Source organism: Clarias gariepinus, chromosome 17, assembly GCF_024256425.1.
Source record: "Clarias gariepinus isolate MV-2021 ecotype Netherlands chromosome 17, CGAR_prim_01v2, whole genome shotgun sequence".
NCBI classification, from domain to species: domain Eukaryota; kingdom Metazoa; phylum Chordata; class Actinopteri; order Siluriformes; family Clariidae; genus Clarias; species Clarias gariepinus.
This window is the reverse complement of record NC_071116.1, coordinates 8,210,669-8,231,207: the sequence shown is the minus strand read 5'-3', so window position 1 is coordinate 8,231,207 and position 20,539 is coordinate 8,210,669. Positions and strand designations below refer to the sequence as shown.

The 20,539-nt window shown below is 38.4% G+C and overlaps 2 protein-coding genes across 7 annotated transcripts; both read right to left on the bottom strand.

The window, feature by feature from the left end:
• Window positions 1-201: 201 nt before the first annotated feature.
• On the bottom strand, window positions 202-2,698 carry LOC128545550 (cyclin-dependent kinase 2-associated protein 1). 2 transcript variants are annotated; one of them, XM_053515943.1, is made up of 4 exons: window positions 2,462-2,698; window positions 1,121-1,218; window positions 912-1,038; window positions 202-811 (listed from the first exon to the last, which is right to left on the bottom strand). In XM_053515943.1, the coding sequence occupies exons 1-4, from the start codon at window positions 2,529-2,531 to the stop codon at window positions 744-746; spliced, it is 363 nt and encodes a 120-aa protein (XP_053371918.1). In that variant the 5' UTR covers window positions 2,532-2,698; the 3' UTR covers window positions 202-743. The 2 variants fall into 2 exon arrangements, with proteins under 2 accessions (XP_053371918.1, XP_053371917.1); XM_053515942.1 differs by having other exon boundaries at window positions 1,121-1,221; window positions 2,462-2,685.
• An 817-nt stretch (window positions 2,699-3,515) lies between these two features.
• On the bottom strand, window positions 3,516-19,345 carry sbno1 (strawberry notch homolog 1 (Drosophila)). 5 transcript variants are annotated; one of them, XM_053515937.1, is made up of 33 exons: window positions 19,016-19,345; window positions 17,714-17,830; window positions 17,414-17,515; window positions 16,950-17,289; window positions 15,755-15,793; window positions 15,501-15,601; window positions 15,314-15,407; window positions 14,942-15,102; window positions 14,433-14,566; window positions 14,132-14,222; window positions 13,873-14,034; window positions 13,577-13,712; window positions 13,390-13,495; window positions 13,131-13,284; window positions 12,826-13,008; window positions 12,610-12,707; window positions 10,227-10,372; window positions 9,899-10,090; window positions 9,616-9,795; window positions 8,471-8,643; window positions 8,189-8,320; window positions 7,979-8,114; window positions 7,750-7,862; window positions 7,589-7,660; window positions 7,393-7,492; window positions 7,224-7,298; window positions 6,982-7,128; window positions 6,413-6,507; window positions 6,136-6,222; window positions 5,907-6,044; window positions 5,723-5,799; window positions 5,438-5,631; window positions 3,516-5,306 (listed from the first exon to the last, which is right to left on the bottom strand). In XM_053515937.1, the coding sequence occupies exons 1-33, from the start codon at window positions 19,091-19,093 to the stop codon at window positions 5,164-5,166; spliced, it is 4,296 nt and encodes a 1,431-aa protein (XP_053371912.1). In that variant the 5' UTR covers window positions 19,094-19,345; the 3' UTR covers window positions 3,516-5,163. The 5 variants fall into 5 exon arrangements, with proteins under 5 accessions (XP_053371912.1, XP_053371913.1, XP_053371916.1 ...); XM_053515938.1 differs by having other exon boundaries at window positions 16,950-17,286; XM_053515941.1 differs by having other exon boundaries at window positions 19,003-19,093.
• Between the last annotated feature and the right edge of the window lie 1,194 nt (window positions 19,346-20,539).

Here is a 20,539-nt window from a genome sequence, read left to right as displayed (position 1 = left end):
ACCGTGATTCACTGGAGCCCCAAAGTCTTAGAAATGGCTTGGTAACACTTTCCAGACTGATACATGTTAATTACTTTCTTTCTCATCTGTTCTTGAGTGTGGCAAAGTATTTCCGTAATTAGAAATATGTGATATATATTTATGATTATAATTATATCCACATCATTCCACCCACAGTGCAGCAAAAACCACAAGAACACCTTATAGACAACGATGTCATGTTTATTGACCTTTATACAAAATTTCAAAAAGTGACCTTTTTGTACATGAAAATACATTTTATTACACAAGGTAATAAATAAAAAAGAACTAAAACGATGTCATTACTATAACTGTCCTCGCTGTCTCCCAATTTAAAGAAAACCTAAAACCTTACACTTGATCAAATTTTAAGAGGACTTCCCTCCTGTAAACCTGTAAAAGCCATGCACATTCACACTCTGATCCATCTCCCTCCTTTCATGCAGATAAGCTTGCTTGTTCTTTATGCTGGAAAAAAATATATATAATAGGAGTTATAAGAGAAATAAAATCCCAAATGGCAACACTCAAATCCCACCTCTTGTTGCATTCATCACAAGTAACATTGCGACACCTCCATCCCATGCTTTAACTACACTACTTAATGAATAAATTTTTGATTGTTTTATCCCTCCGTTATGGGAAAAAGCCATGCAGCACCCTTCTGTAAAAGTAGTAGAAGAAATCTTCTGCCCTTTCTGATCAGAGGCAGGCTTCAGAGGCTAAGATCGCGCATTTCTTTCCGTCTCTGCCAGACACTCCCGTACAAGACCTCTTGCATGGATTATACCTTTGATGCAAAAGAAAAAAACAAAACAAAAACATATGGTGTTTACACCAAGGAATAAAATATACATCATTAAATCTTTTGAAACACGTGATAAGAATACCTCTTTTAAGTCGCTCCATGGCACTTTTACTTCCAGCATACGTCGGCCTTATTTCTTTCCCGAGCTCTTCGATGATTGCGAGAAGTTCGGCGTATTTGCTCTGTGGAGCCTGAGTTCCATTTGGGCCCTGTACATGAGGGGAATCATTCGGATACGGTTAGCTGTAAATAACACACAAGAACCTTGTCCTCATCAGGATTCTAACTGACCTGTGAAAATCCGAATGACGGCAGCCCAAAGTCATTTATAATTGGCTTGTATGACTGAACTGTGGAGATGGAGCTGGAAGAGGGAGAGGGGATGTTTCCTGCTGAAATGGACAAAACATATTATTACTATTATCAGTAAAAGTAGTAGTTTTTAGAGTGGGCGCTGATGCTGCCTCACAGCTCCAGGAATCCTAAGTTTAGGTTTCTGTCCGAGTCAAGTTTTTTTCATGTTCTCCATGTGGGTTTCCTCCGTGTTCTCTGGTTCATCTGACTTTCCAGAAACATGAATGAGTGAACAAACGTGCATGCACGGTTCCCTAGAACAGACTGGTATCCCATAAAGGGTGTTTTCCCAGCTTGCACGGGAAACTTTGACCAGTATAAACTGTTTACTAAAGATTAATGCATTATTATTATTATTGGTACTGTTATAATTAGTCATAGGAAGAGGAGGAGGAGTATTTTTTTGTATTCATTTACCCCAGAATAAAGTGACCTCTCAGAGAGCTTATCCCCTGGGAAAATTGGGCGCATTAATGGCTGACCCTGCGCGCTAACACCTGCCTTCTAACAAAGCTTGGATATACGAAGAATAAAGGATTTCACTGTGTGGTATAATGTGTATGTGAGGAATAAAAGTCTGTTCAATTTACCAACCTATAAAGGTATAACGCATTATGGACAGAGTAAAGGATGAGCACATGCGCACAGACCGGAGGTGAGATTTGAACCCTTAAATCCTGGAGGTGCATTTTTTCCCCCTTTGAACTAAATTCTAGAATTAAATTCTAAGAATTTCGGTAATGCTCTAAAAATAGTAGCAGTATTCTATTTTTGAGGGCTTTCACAGCACAATGTGGGAAATATCTGTCCTGCAGTACCGCAGATGACCCCTAGATGTCCCCAAAACGACGTCTTTTTTTTTTCTTTTCTTTTTTTTTAAGCGCGTCTGAATGCGATCAATCAAGCGCCCTGGAGAGACTATCATGGAGGAAACGGAACGGCGCTGATCTTAGCAGCTAAAAGGATACCTTTTTATTACAACGTAGCGGCCTTCACCGAAACCCGATCGGCCATCTAATGACACGGACACGCCAAGAAGGACCGACAGAACCGCCACAAGCTAGCATTTTCCGCCAAACTAACCGGGGATGGCTGTTTTTTCAGTGGTAATAATGGCGGATGTGAATTAGCCTAGCTCTCAGGATCTGACCCTTTAGCTATCTGACTGGACAAAAACTACAGACACGCTTTTTCCCCAGGTATCCTTTGTAACGCCAAATTTTTACACTCGACGTAACGAAGCGAAGACGCGACAGTTTCGCGCATTTTTTCGCTCACCTTGGTTCCCAGAAGTTCCCGGAATGTGCTGGTGGGGGTTAGGTTTGTAAGACATTCCTAAAGACATCATAAATTACAGAAATAAAAATGTCCCTAAATTCAGCGAAGCGTCCGTCTCACAGTCACTTTTTGTTTACAGCAGAGAGAGCAGCACCGGCAAATATGGCCGTCACTTATATTGACACCCACAATGCAATCCATCATTATAATCATAGAGAAGTATTAAGTTAGACTAAAAAAGCCATTAAAAAGGCTCTGGATTTCGCGGGAAAGCAGGAACATCTTCAACGAAAATCGGAAAAGTTTTATATCAGAAGCAGAAAAGATCAAAAGATGATAATCTCGGGACAACCTTTAACTTTAATGTTACATATGTAGATATTTTTTTGTCTTTGATGAACATGATTAATAAAATATATATTTATGTACGTAAGGCTTAATACAACTAAATAGACAAACCGCGACGCGATATGTACAAAACACATTTTGGTTTATTAATCATTTTACTCCCAAAAACACTTCACTCGGTGTATTTTAACGCTTATTTAAAAAAAAAAAAAAAAAAAAGTGTTTCACTTCGGAGCTGACTTTTAAAGTTTTATTAATCAGAAATAAGCCGGTCTAAAGAGAAACCAGCTCAGCTTCTCAAGCAAGGCTCGACTTTTACATTTCAATTATTTTACCTTGAGGTATATTCATTTTATATTGATTATATTGATCTTACAAGAAAAAAAAAAAATCCACTTTCCTGGGCTTTATCAGCTTTCCATATCAGATTGTACTTGTGGTATCTTAATCTACACATATTGTTTAGTCAGTTTGTTTTATGAGAAATTTCTTCGATAAAATAAATTGATTTTGTTGACCACTAATCAATGCAAAACCACACCACAGCCAGGTAATGTAAAAGTAAAAACAAAATTGATGTACAACAACTTGTAAAGAAGAGAGAAAAAAACCCATTTGTACATTTCACATTCACACATTTTACTTTTACTTACTTTAATTTTTTTTTTTTTGGTGTATTAAACATAAATAAAACAAATAACCTCACTTCAAGTTTAACCACAAGATTTATTGGTCATATGCAAGAGGTAGAGATCTTGCACTCAGCTCAATGTTCATAGGGTTCTTCGTTTTGTTTTTTGTCTTTTTTTTTCCTTTGTATTTACAAGTGATCCATCAGTAGTGCAACTCGTGCAAGGCTGAAATGATATTGTCCCTAAAGTGTGCCAACAACTATACTGTAAGCAGAACATAATTTCAGATATGCAACTATACACAAATATTGGAGAAACTTATCATTTTGCACTGGTTGAACGTTTACACTAAATTATGGGGTGGTAGGGGGGAAAAAGGGGCATTACAGTTCTTCCACCCTACCACATTATATGTTCCATGTGACAGCAAATACTAAAAGCAAGAAGCAAATGTGCTAATTAAAAGCTGGCCACTGGTGACATGGCCTTGCGATGAGCAGATTCCAGTTTATAACAATGTTCAGTCAACAAATCTTGTTCTTAAATATACAAAAACAGAGCAAAGCAGAAAAATAAACTGACCCTCTTAAACTTGCTTGATAAATAGACCAAAAGAGAGAAAAAAGCTACTTTTTCATTTAACCCATAGCGTCAGTTCCTGATGAGCCCAGACAAGTCTTTAAGGGAAATAATTTATTAAATGTATTAACACCCACTAAAGAGCCAGCGCTTTCCCTAGGAGAGCATTACTTGATCAAGATCTTGCTTGATCTTTACACAGGTATTCCACCATTTTTGCACTATGACATTCAACAAATCTCTTCAAAATGTTTGCAGTGGGTAGCATTAAGCATGCTACAGAATGTCACAGGGGGTTTACAGTGCAGAAAGGCAGATCCCATAGGATCCTACCTTGCAGTCAATCATTGTGCAATTCTGTTCTTGTAAAAATGCATCTCCTCCAAAATAATAAACAAATCAAAATAAAACAAAATGATATACCAGAAATTTCACCATGTAATCACGGAATTTGTACAACTACATCCTGAACTAAAATATTTGCAAAAATTTGTATTCTTAGGGGTAGTTATGTGAGAGCCTCAAAGACAAAGAAAAAAAAAAAAGGCTCTGGACACAATTAGGATAAACTGGGATTTTCTTTCAAGTAAATTAATAATTTAGCCACAAACATCCGATTTTTTTTTTTTTTTTACCCAAATGCAAGTTATCAGCCAAGATAGTTAGCTTATTTTGATAAGGAGGATAACATGTACATTATTCTTTGGCCAAAGTGTTTAATTCAGTGCAAAAATGATGGAATAGATAAGAGTCGATCAATGGCCAAGTAGTATGGGGTCCAAAACCAGGGCAAAGCATGCCTTATGTTTTGAGGCCCGTAAAAGAACTGATGTGACGTCGAACCCCTGAGCACTGACCTGTTTAAAACAATTATGCTCGACTTTGCAGCTTTAAAGAGAATAAGGGGTTGAACACAGGGAAAGGAGAAAAAAAAACTAAACAAGCAGCCTGAAAATTTCATTCTCCCAACCCATCCCTCACACTACTTCCTCTTCAACATGGGAGGCTTTACAGCTTTTGAGTCAGTAGTCCAGCAAGCCTCTATCCACACAAAGGCAAGCTTCCTCATAGCATAGTGGCGGGGAGGAAGGCTCGTGATGCAGCGCTGGGGTCCCGTGTCTGCTGTTGGCCCACTGGGTTTTGCTATGTGTTGAACGAGTGGCTGAGGCTCTGTGGGTGCAGCTGCTGCCACATCTGCTGCTGCTGCACAGCCAGCTGCTGCGATTGGTCTGATGAAGACAAGATGTTGGTAAGCGGACCCACGCAGTTTGCTGGAATGATCAGACCTGGGTGGCGAAGTGTGGAGAGGAGGGAAAAAAAGGGAAGGGGGGGGGTAAATAAATAAATCAGCGTCTACTCATGAGATACACAAGGAGGTCATGATTAAAAAAAATAATAATAATTCCATCTTACTCACCCACTATTCTTTGTCCGTCCTCGGTTCTCAAACGAACAATCTGCATCTTCATGTTGCTTCCACTTACAGAGGCTAAAACACCTTCTACTTTGGTCCACACGCTGAGGACGGAGCCACACAGGACATAATACGTCCGGCAACGCAGTCCTATTTCACACTGCAGTCCCACTGATGCCTTCTTACAGTTCCCACGCCTGTGTAGGAATCAGATTTTGTTAATACAATGGAACTGCAAAAGCAAGTATCTCCAGTAAGTAAAACTGTGATAAATAAATAAAATCTCACCAATAAGCATGAGAGCAAACATCCGCTGAAGAGTCGTACTGATCAATCCAACACTGTTTTGCCTCATCTGAAAGAACCTATTTAAAGGTAGAAAACATTTGTAAAAAGCATGCCAATCAGTCTTGTGTTTTAGCCAAAGACTGTTTACAAATATTTTGAGACACAAACTGGCAGGAGAAATTACCTTTTTGCATCGCTTCCGTATATCTACATACGTCTCCAGTTTGAGCTGTTTTCCAGTATTTGGTCGGTACACCATGAACAGTCTCTTTTTAGTGTTGACTTCCTTGACCATGATGGCTATTTTCTTGTTATTCCGTACCTAATTGCGTCAAAACAATTAAACAGAATGTCTTGTTTAAGCACCAGGTAATGTAAACATAACCTACAAAGAGAGATGCAGTTGCTCTTACCTGCACGTAGAAGCCGTCGTCTGGTCCGTTCTGTTCTGCCCAAATATGGGTAGCGTCCTCCCATGACATGCCTCTCTCTACACTGACCTGATAGGCAACAAAACCTTTACTGACACTCTCGTATTATGCAACAGGAAAGAAGCCAACCAAATCATATACATCAGCTTTTAACTGAAGGCAAGCTGAAAGTATGTATGATATTCACAATGTTCATCAAATTTTGTTGCTGTGTACTAAAGGATACTAAAGGATATTTGCATTCTCTGTGTGTACTTACAGTATAAAGTTCAACATGGCCTGAGGTGGAGTAACCTGGCGTCAAGAATTTTTTCGCATCAATCTTTTTAACCTTCTCATCCCCAGAGCCCAAATCTGGAAAAATAAATAAATAAGCCTTAGATTATTGACTTTAAAACAATGCAAATTGATGAACTATACACCTTACGTATAAAAAAAAAAAAAAAAAAAAAAAACAGTAGACAGCAACACAGACTATGGTTTAAGAAAGATATTGGACATGTTCACACTGTTTGGCTTGTGCCAATAATGTCCATTTTACTATTTTTTTTTAATCACTGTATACAAGTAGCTTATTTGAGGTATGTAGAGTACCACTATGCATGGGTAATACTCACTGTAACAATCACTTTTACTACACTGTGAACAGATTTTTCTCAGTTTTTCCGGTATTTATAATTGTGTTGGTGTGGTTCCTTTCTCATTATTATTATTTTTTAAACAATGAGCTACTGTAACAAAGCAAAGCAATTCCGTTCTGGGATTATTAATGTTATTTGAATCTTGAAACAAAAAGCCACTTAATCCTCAAAACCTGTTTTCTCTTACCCAGAATTCCCATGTCATATCTGCCATTCTTTTTAGCGTTCTGAATGACAGCATTTAAAGTGTCCGAGAAATACTGGAAGAGGGCATTCTGCTGCTGGACCTCCATGCCAAGGATACGGTTTAAGAATTTTCCAATGTTGTTATAGTCTTAAATATAAATCAAACAATTAATGCAATTTTACTTACACTACAGGGCATAAACATATTTAAGGTAATAAAAAAATAAAAATAAAAAAACTTACCCTTATCCAGTGATAGAACACCAGACCTATCCTCCACATTTATCAACCCCACACCAATTAACCCATTGCGGATTTCTGCAGACATACAAAACCAGTCAAATTTGACTATTCAGGGTTTTTTTTCCTTTTATAATTAAAATAGTCAACTGGCATATGAAATTCTTCCTACCTTTAAAAAAATCCCCATCGAAATGAGAAGGTGGAGAGACCAAGGGAGAATCCAAATTGACAATGGACTTCATAACAATCTCAAGAGCATTTCTGCCATACTATTGGGAAAAAAAAAAAAAAAAAAAAAAAAACAGGTTAGTGTCTAAGGCAGAACTTAAGCAAAATGTTCTTGATTGTAAACAATCTCTTCTTACCTTGTTGTCAAAATTGAATCGACTGAGGTCCCTAGTCTCTGTGGCTCTTCGGTCTCCGTGCGTAAGCGCGCCCTGTGAAATAGTTATTTATTTCTTTAATAGATTATTATGGGGGGGTTTTAATGGGTGGTGGGAAGGCAGAAAAAAAAAAAGGCACCTACCAAGCTCTCTAGTCTTTTGGCAACAATGGAGGCAAATCTTTGTTCTCCGGCAAGTTCAGATATCAGGAACACATACTCAGGAGCCGTTACCTGGTTAGATCTGTGTGTTCTACCTGTAAGGTACATTCTAACACTTTAATCACATCCACAGCAATTAAAAAAAAAAAAAAAAAAAAAAAAAAATTTGTTGTGTATTCTAAAAAACAAAGCAGATTGAAAACGTACTAACCAAACTGCTGAATAGCTCGGTCTGCACTCCACGGTAACTCTAAAGTCATATGAACTCTTCTTCTCTGGTTCTTCACTCTACGGTCAGCTTGAAGTGAAATACCAGAGCTGGCTGCCTCAGATATTATAGCAATGTTCTACAAATAAAGGCAAATTTAGTCCTAATTTCAATACAAGGAACAGTTTGAAAGGGAAAAATATTACAACTTACCTTCTCTCCATCCATGAATCGCTGCTTCTCCGTAAGGTTCAGAATTTCTACAGGAACGTCCAGTTCTGATCTTGATTCATACGAGATGCTGCCGTCGTCATTGCTGACTACTCTGCCTTTGCGTCCCGTCATCTAAACACACATGGGTTGTCCAGATTACATAAAAGGACTAAAAGGACATAGATGCTGCTTCTATACTGACTGTTTAGAAAATTAAAGCAAAAACATTTTTTTTTTTATTTATTCTTTAGCATAGTAATTCCACATTGTCTCATATGGTACCTCTGCCACATTTTCAGGGCCTCCCAACTCATCAATAAGCTCATCAAGTGTGTTTGGTGGCAGATCCTCAGCCAGTTTCTCTAGCTGTTCTAACAGCTCCCTTTTCATTTGCTGGGCATCCTCCACTGCATCATTACTGGTCACACAGCTGTTTTCTTCTGGTTCACTTTTAGCTGAAATAAGATCACCAACTCAAATTCAAGCCTTAAGAAAAAAATACACATTAAAAAAAAAAAAAGCGCACACATTTAATGCTGGACATAGCAATGGAGAGATAAGACCTGAAATTAGTACATGCAACACTTTTGCACATATTTCACCTACCTAAGTAGGCATCATCAATGATATCACCCAGGAATGTTTTTTTTTTTGGCCCTTCAGTCAAATTAAGCATTTCTACACCTATTTACTATCCAAGCTCTCCACCTAGAGTATTAGGCTAAATAAAGTGCCTTGTACACTTTATACAGTGTATTTAAAGATTGAGACAAATGAAACAGTAAAAGTTTGCCTGATATTCGCAAGAGTAAGATTAATTACAATATATTCTTACTCAAAAGCAGTCCTATAAGCAACACAGTTCATATACACTACCGCTCAAGTTTGGGATTACAAATGTTATTGTTTTACAAGAAGACGCAAAATTAGTCTAAATACAAAATACAGCAAAAGAACAAGACATGCTAGTTAGAAATTATTTTGATGGAAATGAATGTTCTTCAAAATTTGCCTTTATCATCAAAAATAAATACATAAATATTAATAATAATCATAAAATAAAAATAAAAAACACCTTTTGCAGACGTTCTAGCTGTCAATTTTTCACAATAATCTTATTTCACCCCATGCTTCCTGGAGCATCTCCCACAAGATGTTTTGGCTTGATGGAATTTTCCATTAACCATGTACCTGTACCACTACATCACGTAATGTGTATTTTCTTAATTGGAATAAGTTGTTACAGAATGACAAAGATTTGAAATGTCAAGTAATTTTTTGGATTCAAATAAACATCAAAATGTATACAGTAATGGGTATGGGTGAAGCAAATAATTTTGCACTTATTCCTTGCACATGAATAAGTAAATAAAGTACAGAACAAAGATGAAAAACTACATTTTGAAAACATGCATCTAACCACCCACCGGGAACAACAGAGTTGTTGGACGTTGATTTTACAATAGGTGTTGTGAAAGCAGGCCTGGTTGAACCAAGCCCAGAAGCTAACAAGGCACTTTGAATGGAATCTGGGTCTATGCTTTTCTTCTTCTTCTTGTTCTTCTTTTCCTTGCTCTTTTTTGAGTCTTTACGGATTAGCCAAGGATCTACAAGAAATAAAATTACAATATAAATCAGTATAATGTACTAATATACATCAAAGATTCTTGTTAAAACCGTTAAAAGAAGGATCTACACCCAGGTGCTTACCATCTTCTTCATCCTCACTGGAATCATCCTTGAAGGGGTTGAAGTCATCCTCGTCATCTCCTGAGCTGACCGAGTTAAAGCTGTCGTCGCTGTCATCTTTGTCAGAGTCTTCTGAATTGCTCTCATCTGAGCTGCTGCCTGAAAGCCCTCCGGATTTACGGGACTTCTTTGCTCCTTTTTTAACATCTCCACCTGGAGGAAAATTGTCGCAAAAAAAAATATGAAGGTTTCAAACATTTTTCCCTTAGTCATCTTAAAAATGTAAAACTGGTTAGGAATGAGGTAATGAAATCTTTTGTTTTTCTGGACAGAAACGAATTTGGAATACCTTTCCTTTTCTTGCCCTTCTGCTCCTCCTTAGTTTCTGCTGGTGATGGGGTTTTCTTTGCCGATAGATCAATACCCAGTAGGCTGAAGAGCTTCTGTCTGTCTGGAGCAGGGAAGTGCTTCTCCACCAGTGACTGCAGGACACCCCTTCAGAATAAAATACAAAACTTGTTTCTAAGACCACTGGGATCAATTGGAATTTCCCAACACAATTATATTAACATGCTCATAATGGTATATATACTATAAGAAACTAATTTCTAGAACAAAAATCAGCGATATCGCTGGCAGCATATACCACCTGGACAAAAAAAAGTCAGATTTCAAAAGGGTAAAATTATTAAGCAAGGAAAACTAAGCAGATGTGAAATTACTGGAACTGGGTTAAGAACCCTTCAATACATTATCTGTAACATAACACGGAAGGAGTGCTGAAACCTCAACTATGTGGAAGAAATGTGTTTAAAAAAAAAAAAAACATTTAGTTACAACATTTGGTGAAGTTGCATGGTTTAAAAAAGTTTAATAGTTAATGTTGCATGTGTTAATATGCAACATTAAGAGAGTTCAAGATTGGGACAAAACAGCTGTGTGGCCATAAGAAAGCTACTTGCTAGTCAGACTCGATCAGAGAAAAAAAATAATGCTTTAATCAGCTAGAAAGAATTTTTTTTTCTTCTTTGAAACAATGGAAAAAGGTCATGTGATCTAATGAGTCCAAAGTGATGGGTGTCTCAGGGCAAGAAGGGAAGTGCATGAAGCGATGTGACCATCATGCATAGTAGCCACTGTTCAAGCCTCTTGAGGCAGTGTCATGATCTGGGGTTGCTTTAGTTGGTCAGGTCTAGGCTTAACCACCTTATGTGGCAATAAAATGAAGTCACCTGATGACCTGAAAGTACTGAATGACCAGGTCATCGCATGGGCATATTCCAGGACCCAAATCATCTAGGAGAATGAGCAATCATTTTTACACATGAACTGGCCACCACGGTGTGTGCTCTAATCAAAGCTAAAGGTGACTGAATGAAAACCACAAAAAGCACATTAAAAGGGTACATCAGGCACCCATGTTTCAGCTGTAGAATTTATGAATTTTCACCCCTTGCTACAGTGATTGTTATGGTTTTATGCATTCTTATGAAAAAAAGTCCACTAAAAAGGAAAAGACATGAAGGATAAATGTTATGTAAGAGTAGGTACTTTTACTTTACACTAACTGCATCTAGAATTTGAGTTTGTTGCTGGACGGGTTCTAGTAAACAATTAGTAATTCTGTTTATACCCATTAATGATTTTTTATATATTATATATATATATATATATTTTATATATATATTATATATATATATATATATATATATATATATATATATATATATATACACACACAAAATTTTATTCAATTAGACATATGCAAAAATGGTATAGAACGTTGTGTTTGTCTTAACCACCAGGTCGTTCAAGAGTCACCAATTTTGCATTACAATTTGGGTATTTCATATTTTCCTTTCATGTCAGTAATAAACAAGTAAAAATATTTTTAAATTGCATGGATGCATGTTATTGTTACTACATAGTATATAGACACAGACAAGTCTTTAAGCCCAATATGCACATGTGCTGATACTGATAGTTGCATAAAATAGGCTGTTACACTTAACTGGTTGCTTAGAAAGACAAGGGACCGTTTTCCAGACACTTTTCAGCTTTAAATGCCTAATAAACAACATCTAAAGATTATAGCGTAGATAGTAACTGACGAACTGCATCACTGGTGATCAAGTTCATCTTTTCTTGGCTACAGTTTATCCACACTCTAACAGACACTTCCAGCATAACAACAGGTTCTCTCATGCATGCATCATTACTGAATGTTATTCAAATGCTTAAAATGTTCTTAATGCTTAACCTGCTCTCACAGTCCCTGAAACAATGTTCATTAGACACCACAGCTATAGAAAGAGCAGCAGTAGGATTTGCTGTAACCGTGTCTGCTGTCCTGCAAAATCAGTGAAAGCACAGCTACAGGAGCAAGCACAGTACTAAATAATAAACGTTTTCTGTGCAGAACATGCTAGGGAAGACTACATAACGATAACATTTTTCAATCATCTTTGTAAAAGCTTTATTCTTGCCAAGGTCACGGTGAATCCAAAGCCTCTCCCAGAACATAACATTCAGTATATAATTTAATATTTTTCATTGTAACAAGGCACTCTTGCTTGCAACACAAAGCAGAACATAAAATATTCCATGGATAGTGGAGTTTTCCAACTCTTGTAATAGGGATTTTTAGAAGTAGAAACAGCAAGAGGAAGTAGCAGGGATCTTCCTTTTTCTTAGTCTGGCTGAGTGAATATTTTAAAAGGTGAACGACTCACTTTGCAGTAGAGACGAAGTCATTGAGCTCGCCTCCACCTTCCTCCAAGGCCTCAAGTGTTCGAGCTTCACCTGTTGACTGCAGCCCAATAACAACGCACTAAAGAAGAGGAGGGGAGGGGGGGGGGGGGGTTTGGCAACTTAAGTAAACAGTATGGCTAGCTTTTTTTTTTTTTTTTTTTGTTTAACATGTGAACGTACGCAAAACAAAAATTAACCTTTCCATTCTTGACTTCCTCTCGGGCTAGCTGCACCACTCTGCGCACCTTTGAAGCAATGCACAGGTACTTAAAGAATCTCTGGTGTGCGGACCAGAACTGTCCCCACATTGACTTCTTCATGCGCTGTTCAGCGTCCATCAAGTTAGCTGCTTGTTGGAATTTCTCTCGTGCGCTCACCCACTGAAAGCAACAGCGTCACAGGGATGGAATACTTAATTATTAATCGAAAGCCCAAAAGACGTCTCCTTTCTTATGGGAAAATATATTCTTTCATTATAAATCAGATAGCTTGGTGCACATACCAGACGGACTGACTTGTTATACATTTTGATGTAGTTGTTTGTCAGAGGGACTTCCTCAATCTTAAATGTCACACCCTGGAAGCTCAGCTGTCGAGCAATGTACATTCCTCTCAATTTCATATCCATGGCAACAATTTCCATGGCACCAACACCTCTAAAATAAACCAACACAAAAAGGAACATATTAAAAAGAAAAAAAAAAAGGCAAGAGATAACGAACATTAAGAAAGCCACATTATCCAAGTGTGAAAGAACTGACCTTCTTTCAACAGCCTGAATAAAATTAGAAAATTCTTTGAAAGGGGTTCCTTCCCCCCAGATCCCAAGACGATTCATGTAAGCCATGTTCCGAGGCTCAGAGGCTCCTACACAAAAAACAATAAATGAAAGAGGAGCCAAATCCACATTTAAGTTTAAATACAGAGAACACATTTCTGGGCACAAACCTGTAGCGCTGGCATAGACCACACGTGCTTTTGGCAGCTTGTTCTGGAGCTCGAGAACAGCCAGTCCGGTCTTTGTGGGTTTTGATGACCCAATTGGACAGACGTTTTTGGCTTTGTGACATTCATCAAAGATTATCTGAAAGGTCCAGTTAAGGAAAGCAGCGCTACAGTATTTAAAAGCTCATAGATGCAGCTGATTGCACAATTAAACAATGCTATTACTCTGAACGATGTTCATTGCAAGTTGTGTTTTTTATCTTTTAAAAAATAGAAAGCCGTTAGCGTTAAAAGGATACCACACCATCAAAATCATCACCACACCAATGCAGTAACTGCTTGAACCTTGTCTTGTATTTTCCACCTGTTTGGCTTTCTCCAATCAGAGATGAGTATGTAGCAAAGATCACACCTTTTTTCACACTTCCATTGTGCTTCGATGAGATTTTTCCATACTTGAACTGGTGTAAAAAATAAAAAAACAAACAAACAAACATTTACCAACATTTCACTTTAAATTTTGACAATTAAACATTATGGAACAAAAGCTTTCAGTACCTTGTTTAAAGAATGGACTTGGATGTTCTTTGCTCCAATATCTCTCAAATCCCTCTCTGCGTCATACTTCAAGTCGTTTGAGACGCTAAACCTGAAAAGTAAAAACAGCAGTCAAGACTATCCAAAAAAAGAAAATCTTCTATAATGCCTATTATAAAAGACCATTGCATTTGGACATAGATATAGGACATTTAAAAACATTACATAACAAAAAAAAAAACAATCAAGTTCTGCCTTCAAGAGCTACTAAATGTTAACACAACCTTTACATAGATGAAAAATAAGTGAAGTGTTTCATTACCAGAGAGATCGTTTTCTGCCCAGAAGGTAATTTTCATATATGATTCCAGCAATAGTTCTTCCCTTTCCGACACCAGCACCATCACCAATCAAGTAAGCTGCTCTGTCTCCATTTGGAAGGAAAGTCTCATGTTGCTGTGAAGTCATGACAAAAACGATGACCTTTCCTACAGCAATTACTCGCTAAACAAAATGGTTATTTTTCTAAGACAAAAATAATACACTACAAATCAAACTCAAAGCATGTATGCCACATACAGCCATCTGCTTTATTATAACAGTACCTACTACAATTTTTACATTAGATCAGCAACATGGTATGATGACTAATTTAGTAGTTGATCAATAGGTTTAATTTAAACAAGCATGACATGCATTGACTTTTCTCTCTCAAACATCCTTAGTTTTTTGGCCCTTCAAGGGTTCACACAAAACCAGACGAAGCAAAGCCAGACTGAGCCCGACATCCCCTGGATTAAATATTTTACAGATGAGTTTGTGAATACACACCTGACTAGCATACGTAATGGCCTCAAGCTGAAGAGCAGATAGCCAGCCACGGTCGATTGTTTCCTCTGGAACAGAAAGCCTGTACCACACATTAGGAGGGCTGACACTCGAGAGGGAGCTGGTCTCTACCACAGGATCAGGATGCCGCTCTCCTATTTTCACTACAGGCAAAGAAAAACATTTTAAAAAACAAAAAATTTTTAATAAAGGCTTTTTAAAACACAAGTAAGACTCTGCAACCTCTCAATAGTGTGCTCGCGCGCACACACACACACCCCACTCTAAAGCCAAGTCGCCTACATAATTTCAATTTGATGCCATGTGCACGGTAGTGTTCAACAGTGTGTGCTTTTTTTTTTTTTTTTAACACACATTTCATCGGCATGTATTCAGCATATGTTTCGGCGTGTCCCAACTCCTCTTCCTCTTCCTCCTCTGGCTCATCCTCCTCCTTCATTCCAGGTAACTTTTTAAAACAAAGCAATCAAATTAACCCATAAACAATGTTGAGTAATATGGAGTGCATATATTGCAATAAGAAAAATTAATAATCTCTTACATTTACAGGCGAAAAGCTGCGCATTTTGATTTCTTCATTGGCCCAGATTCTGGCAACATCTTTGCTCGACACCTCCTTTTTCACACCGTTGTTGACCTCCACTGTAAGAATCAAAAGAACAGTAATGCTGAAAGACGACAAAAAAGCAGCTTAAATTTTACATGGCTGGGCATAAAAATACACCAAGAGTGATCGCCAAAACAGCTGTACACACTGCAATTAAGGTGAACCTTAATTAAAAACCCTACGCCTACCTGGTTTATTCATCAACTTTGTGGAGAGCAAAATAATCTCTGAAATAGGAGAGCACATTCAGTATTGTAGAAATAATCAGACAAGCAGAAGTCCTCATAACAGAATACAACAATTTATGCAGCAGTTTAAATGAATTAACCAAAAAAAAAAAATATTAAAACCAACGCATAGTAGTTTACAAAGTATTTGTATACTACATTTTTTGGTGTATTATGGATTAAAATTTTTTTTAACATCAAAATTAACCTGTTGCCTGTATGTCTATATTCATACTTTTGGGAAGTACTAATGAAAACATGTATGAACTCTACCACAAAAACACTGAACATGTCTGCGACAATAATTAGGTGGTATCACAGTAAAATCTGCATGAATGCCAGGACCCATGGGTTCCCCAGAGCATCACACTGCCTCCACAAGCATGCCTTCTTCCCATAATGCATCCTAGTGCCAACTTTTCCCCAGACAAGCAGTGCACACATGCCCAGCCATTCACAGTGCAACAAGAAAATGAGTTTTATCAGACCAGGCCACTTTCTTCCTTGGTTCCACGGTTCAACTCAAGGATGCGATGTCCATTGTAGCCACATTCCGGAACAAACACGTTCAGCATGGGCACTTGGACTGGTCTGTGACTATGCAGACTTAGAACACGAAGTGCCTCGCCACTTGCTGTGTATGACACCTTCCTGCCAGAGCCAGCAATATAATTTTTTTGACGCAGTAGCTCGTGTGTGAAATCAGACCAGACAGGTCAAACTTCGCTTCTTGCATGCACGAGTGGGCATTGGCTGCCCATGACCATAGTAAACTGGAGAATTGGGTGACAGCTTTGAGTCAGGCTTGATGTTGTGCAATTTCCTATATTGTGTACTTCTTTTTTTTAGGTCATAAATACAGCTTCCTTTTACAACAAAACATTACTTACTTATAAAACAAACTTATTCTCCCAGAAGCAGTATCTAAAGTCATAACACCTACCCACTTTTTAACGAACCACACAAGGGGTTCTTCTTGGCTTTTAATTGCAAATAACGTGAAAAATAACTAAATTTAAACACATTTGTGATTTCATCTTGGATTATGTTTTCTCCTACCTATAGGTGTTTGATGCTTCTCAGCAATATAATGAAAGAAAAATTTGTCAAGCTTTCTAAGCAATCACAAATTTGTCACATGCTCGAAAGAACTCACTCGTTCCTGTAGCTGTAGCAACAGGCTGAGCAATATCAGGTGGAGGCTTCAGCTTCATAAGTTCACCAAGGCTGTTTGTTTTCACGCCGCTGGTCCGGAGCAGGTCCTTTAGCTTGATCTGCTCTCGAGTCGGTGGGACCACACTGCACACGGTAGCTGTAGCAGATGGCGAGGAAGAGCTTCTCTGAGCTGGCGATGACGTCTGCACCACCTTGGTTACTGTGATGGTCTGTCTTGAAGAAGGGCCCACTGAGGGCTTTGTGACTACGATGGTTCCCAGCGATGGCAGTTGATTTAGTTGATTTAAGACGAATGTGGTGGTTGAGGGCTGAGGCTTCTGCTTTAAGAAAAGGACAAAATACAAGTGTGGGTGATTTATTAAGACCATGAAAACAGAATCTGTGATAAGTGTAATTTCATAAAGAATGATACTAAAATTTTTACAAGCAAAATCAAGGACTTACTCTGATTGTGACTGTAGGAGTGGGTGGCACAGCAGGTTCAATTCCAACAATTCCAGCTGCTTCGCTGCCGAGACCAATGTCAAGGACATTCTTTGAAACTGACTGAAAGACAAGAGATAAAGGAATATATATATATATATATATATATATATATATATATATATATAAATATACAATTTTGCCATTGTACTTACTTGTATATTACAAAGACTTGTATATTACAAAACACGTGCATGCACACACAGTACCAAATCATCTAATTCCAAACACCACAAGACATTCCCTAAATTTAATTTTTACCTGTTGAGAGGAAGGGGACTGAGCAGTTTCCTGAGAATCAATGTCAAAAAGATCATTTGGGCAGATTCCACTTTCACTAAGGGCTGCGAGAAGCAAATCTTGTCCTGGATCCATCATCTGAAAAACAAAACCACAGAGTTTTGAGATCGAAAAATCAAATACAGTTGGGAAGAAAGCTTTTAGATTGGACAAACCAATGTTGTTAAAAAGACAGACAGACAACGCTTGTTACTATGGATGGCACGAATTGTGTTTCACAACACACTCAGTAACGTTACTAACAATTATTACACAGGTTTTGTTGCTACGACAAATGTCAGATAAAATGGTCTGAAATTCATTCCATCAAAACGCGTTTTGGTGCAATATATACATAAAAATATATATTATATTAATAAGTTTTCAGGAACAATACAGCTTCAACATAGCATGCACCTTTGCACGTGTTTGCCCAAACTCATTCGCTAGCAACTACTTCCTGGTCTGACTGTGCCTTTTTGGCACACCAAGCCACACGGCAACCGGCTAAACGTTTGTATATGTTATAGTACAAGCATACTATGGTCAGAAACAGAACTTATTCTAAAGCACAATCACTCTACAAGGTGCATGTGTACCGTTTTAAAAAGGGATTATTCTGGAAAATGGGTTAGACAAAAATAAAAGCTAACTGCACTACATCTGAGTGAGCTAGTAACCGGAGTCACAGGAGAAGTCTTAGCTAGCCGAGAGTCACTTTCGTTTTAACGACGCCTTCGTTCAGGTCTTATTTACTCGGATAACACGACTAACCCCTAACCAACTCTCTACAACTCTTTTAGTTCTTATTAATACGACTCCGGTAATCCCACCTGGATTTAAACGGCAGTGTAACACAGCCGAGCCTCACGCTCTGAAGTTCACGCGCTAGCTTGCTAACGTTCATCTCCCTCGCGACCTCCTGCGCGTGAACTTTGAAAGACGAACGGTTATTAAAGCAAATACGTTTCAAAAAACACCGCAGTAACACCAAACATTAACGTAAAAAACACTTTACAATAATACACACAAATACAAATTCCTGACTAGCCACCAACCTTAAGTTACGTTATGCTAATATCGCTAAGCAGTTAGCAAAACACTCTCGTGCTCTGTCACCCAGCAAGTTGTCGAGCTGTCTGTCCGGCCAGACGTTACGGAAAGCAGAAAATAAGCGTTTCTACGTCATAATGACAGTTTACTAGAGGAAAATAAAAATTACAGATTCACGCAAAAAAAAACAAGCAAAGTTCGTGGAGCCAAACGCCGACCAGATCTACGTACTAGACGATTTCCAGGGAGCTCGAGTGTCGCGGCGGTTTGAAGGATGTTGCCCCTTTGCTTCGCTTGTTTTCTAACCATCCGCCGCCATCTTTACCAAACGGCAAGAATCGCGTGGAGGTCACGTGATCCTCGGGCTGAAAGAAAGAGCATTTCGACGCCGACTTTCCACCGCCGTAACGCCGCCAACGGCGCGCAAACCGCGCGCTGAGCAAGACCGCGCCGCAATCAGCGACTAACGGTACAGTATCTGCCATATTATTGTTAGTTTTAAGCAAAAAAGTTGTCAGAGAAGGAGAGCGCTAAACCCGCATCACGTGACCGGTCCGTCGCAACACGAGGAAGTGACGTCTTTGCGATAGTTTCCTCCGGTGACACATAAAATGACTTTGAGGACGCCATGTTGGTGAGGTCGCAGTGACACATGTTTAACCTCTGCTAAAAATGACATTTAACATGGGTCACAAAACACACACACACACATACACATGTATATATTTTTTTATTATATGTATGTTTTTCTGTGTATATTTTTCTGTATATATACACACAGTGAGGTCAATAAGTATTTGATCACCCTGTGATTTTGCAAGTTCTCTCACTTAGAAATAATGGAGGGGTCTACAATTTTCAGCATAGGTGCAATTTCACTGTAAGAGACAGAATTTAATAATAAAAATATGAAAATCACATTGAATAATTTTTGAACAATTTATTTGTAAATTACTGTGTCAAATAAGTATTTGATCACTTACTTATCGGCCAGATTTCTGACCCACAAAGACCTGTTGTTATTTTGCTTTTAAATACTCCAGCTACACTCATGATTCTAAATTAGTAGCACCTGTTTAAGGTCGTTAGGTGTCATAAAGACACCTGTGCACCCCACAATCAGCCAAAGTCTAAGTAGATACATGGGATATCAATGAGGCTAAGAATGGTGAAGAATCAGCCCAGAACTACACGGGAGGAGCTGGTCAATGCAGTGAAGAGAGCTGGGACCAGCGTTTCCAAGGCTACTATCAGTAATACACTAAGACGTCATGGTTTAAAATCTTGCATCGCACGGAAGGTTTCCCTGCTTAAGTCAGCCCATGTCCAGGCCCGTCTGAAGTTTGCCAGGGACAATCTGAATGATCCAGAGGAGTCATGGGAGAAAGTCCTGTGGTCAGATGAGATCAAACTTTTTGGTCTTAACTCTATTTGCCGTGTTTGGAGGAAGAAGAATGATGAGTATCATCCCAATAATACCATACCTACAGTGAAGCATGGGGCTGGAAGCATCATGCTCTGGGGGTGTTTTTCTGCACAGGGGACAGGAGGACTGCACTGTATTAAGGAGAGGATGAACAGGGCCATGTATTTGGACACACAATGTTTTTCATGCATGTTTAATTAACTATAATCAATTAATTAACATGCACCTGTGGAATGGTCGTTAAGACCTTAACAGCTTACAGAAAGTAGGCATTTAAGGTCACAGTTCTAAAAAAGCAGGACACTAAAGATGCTTAGGCATGCTGCAGG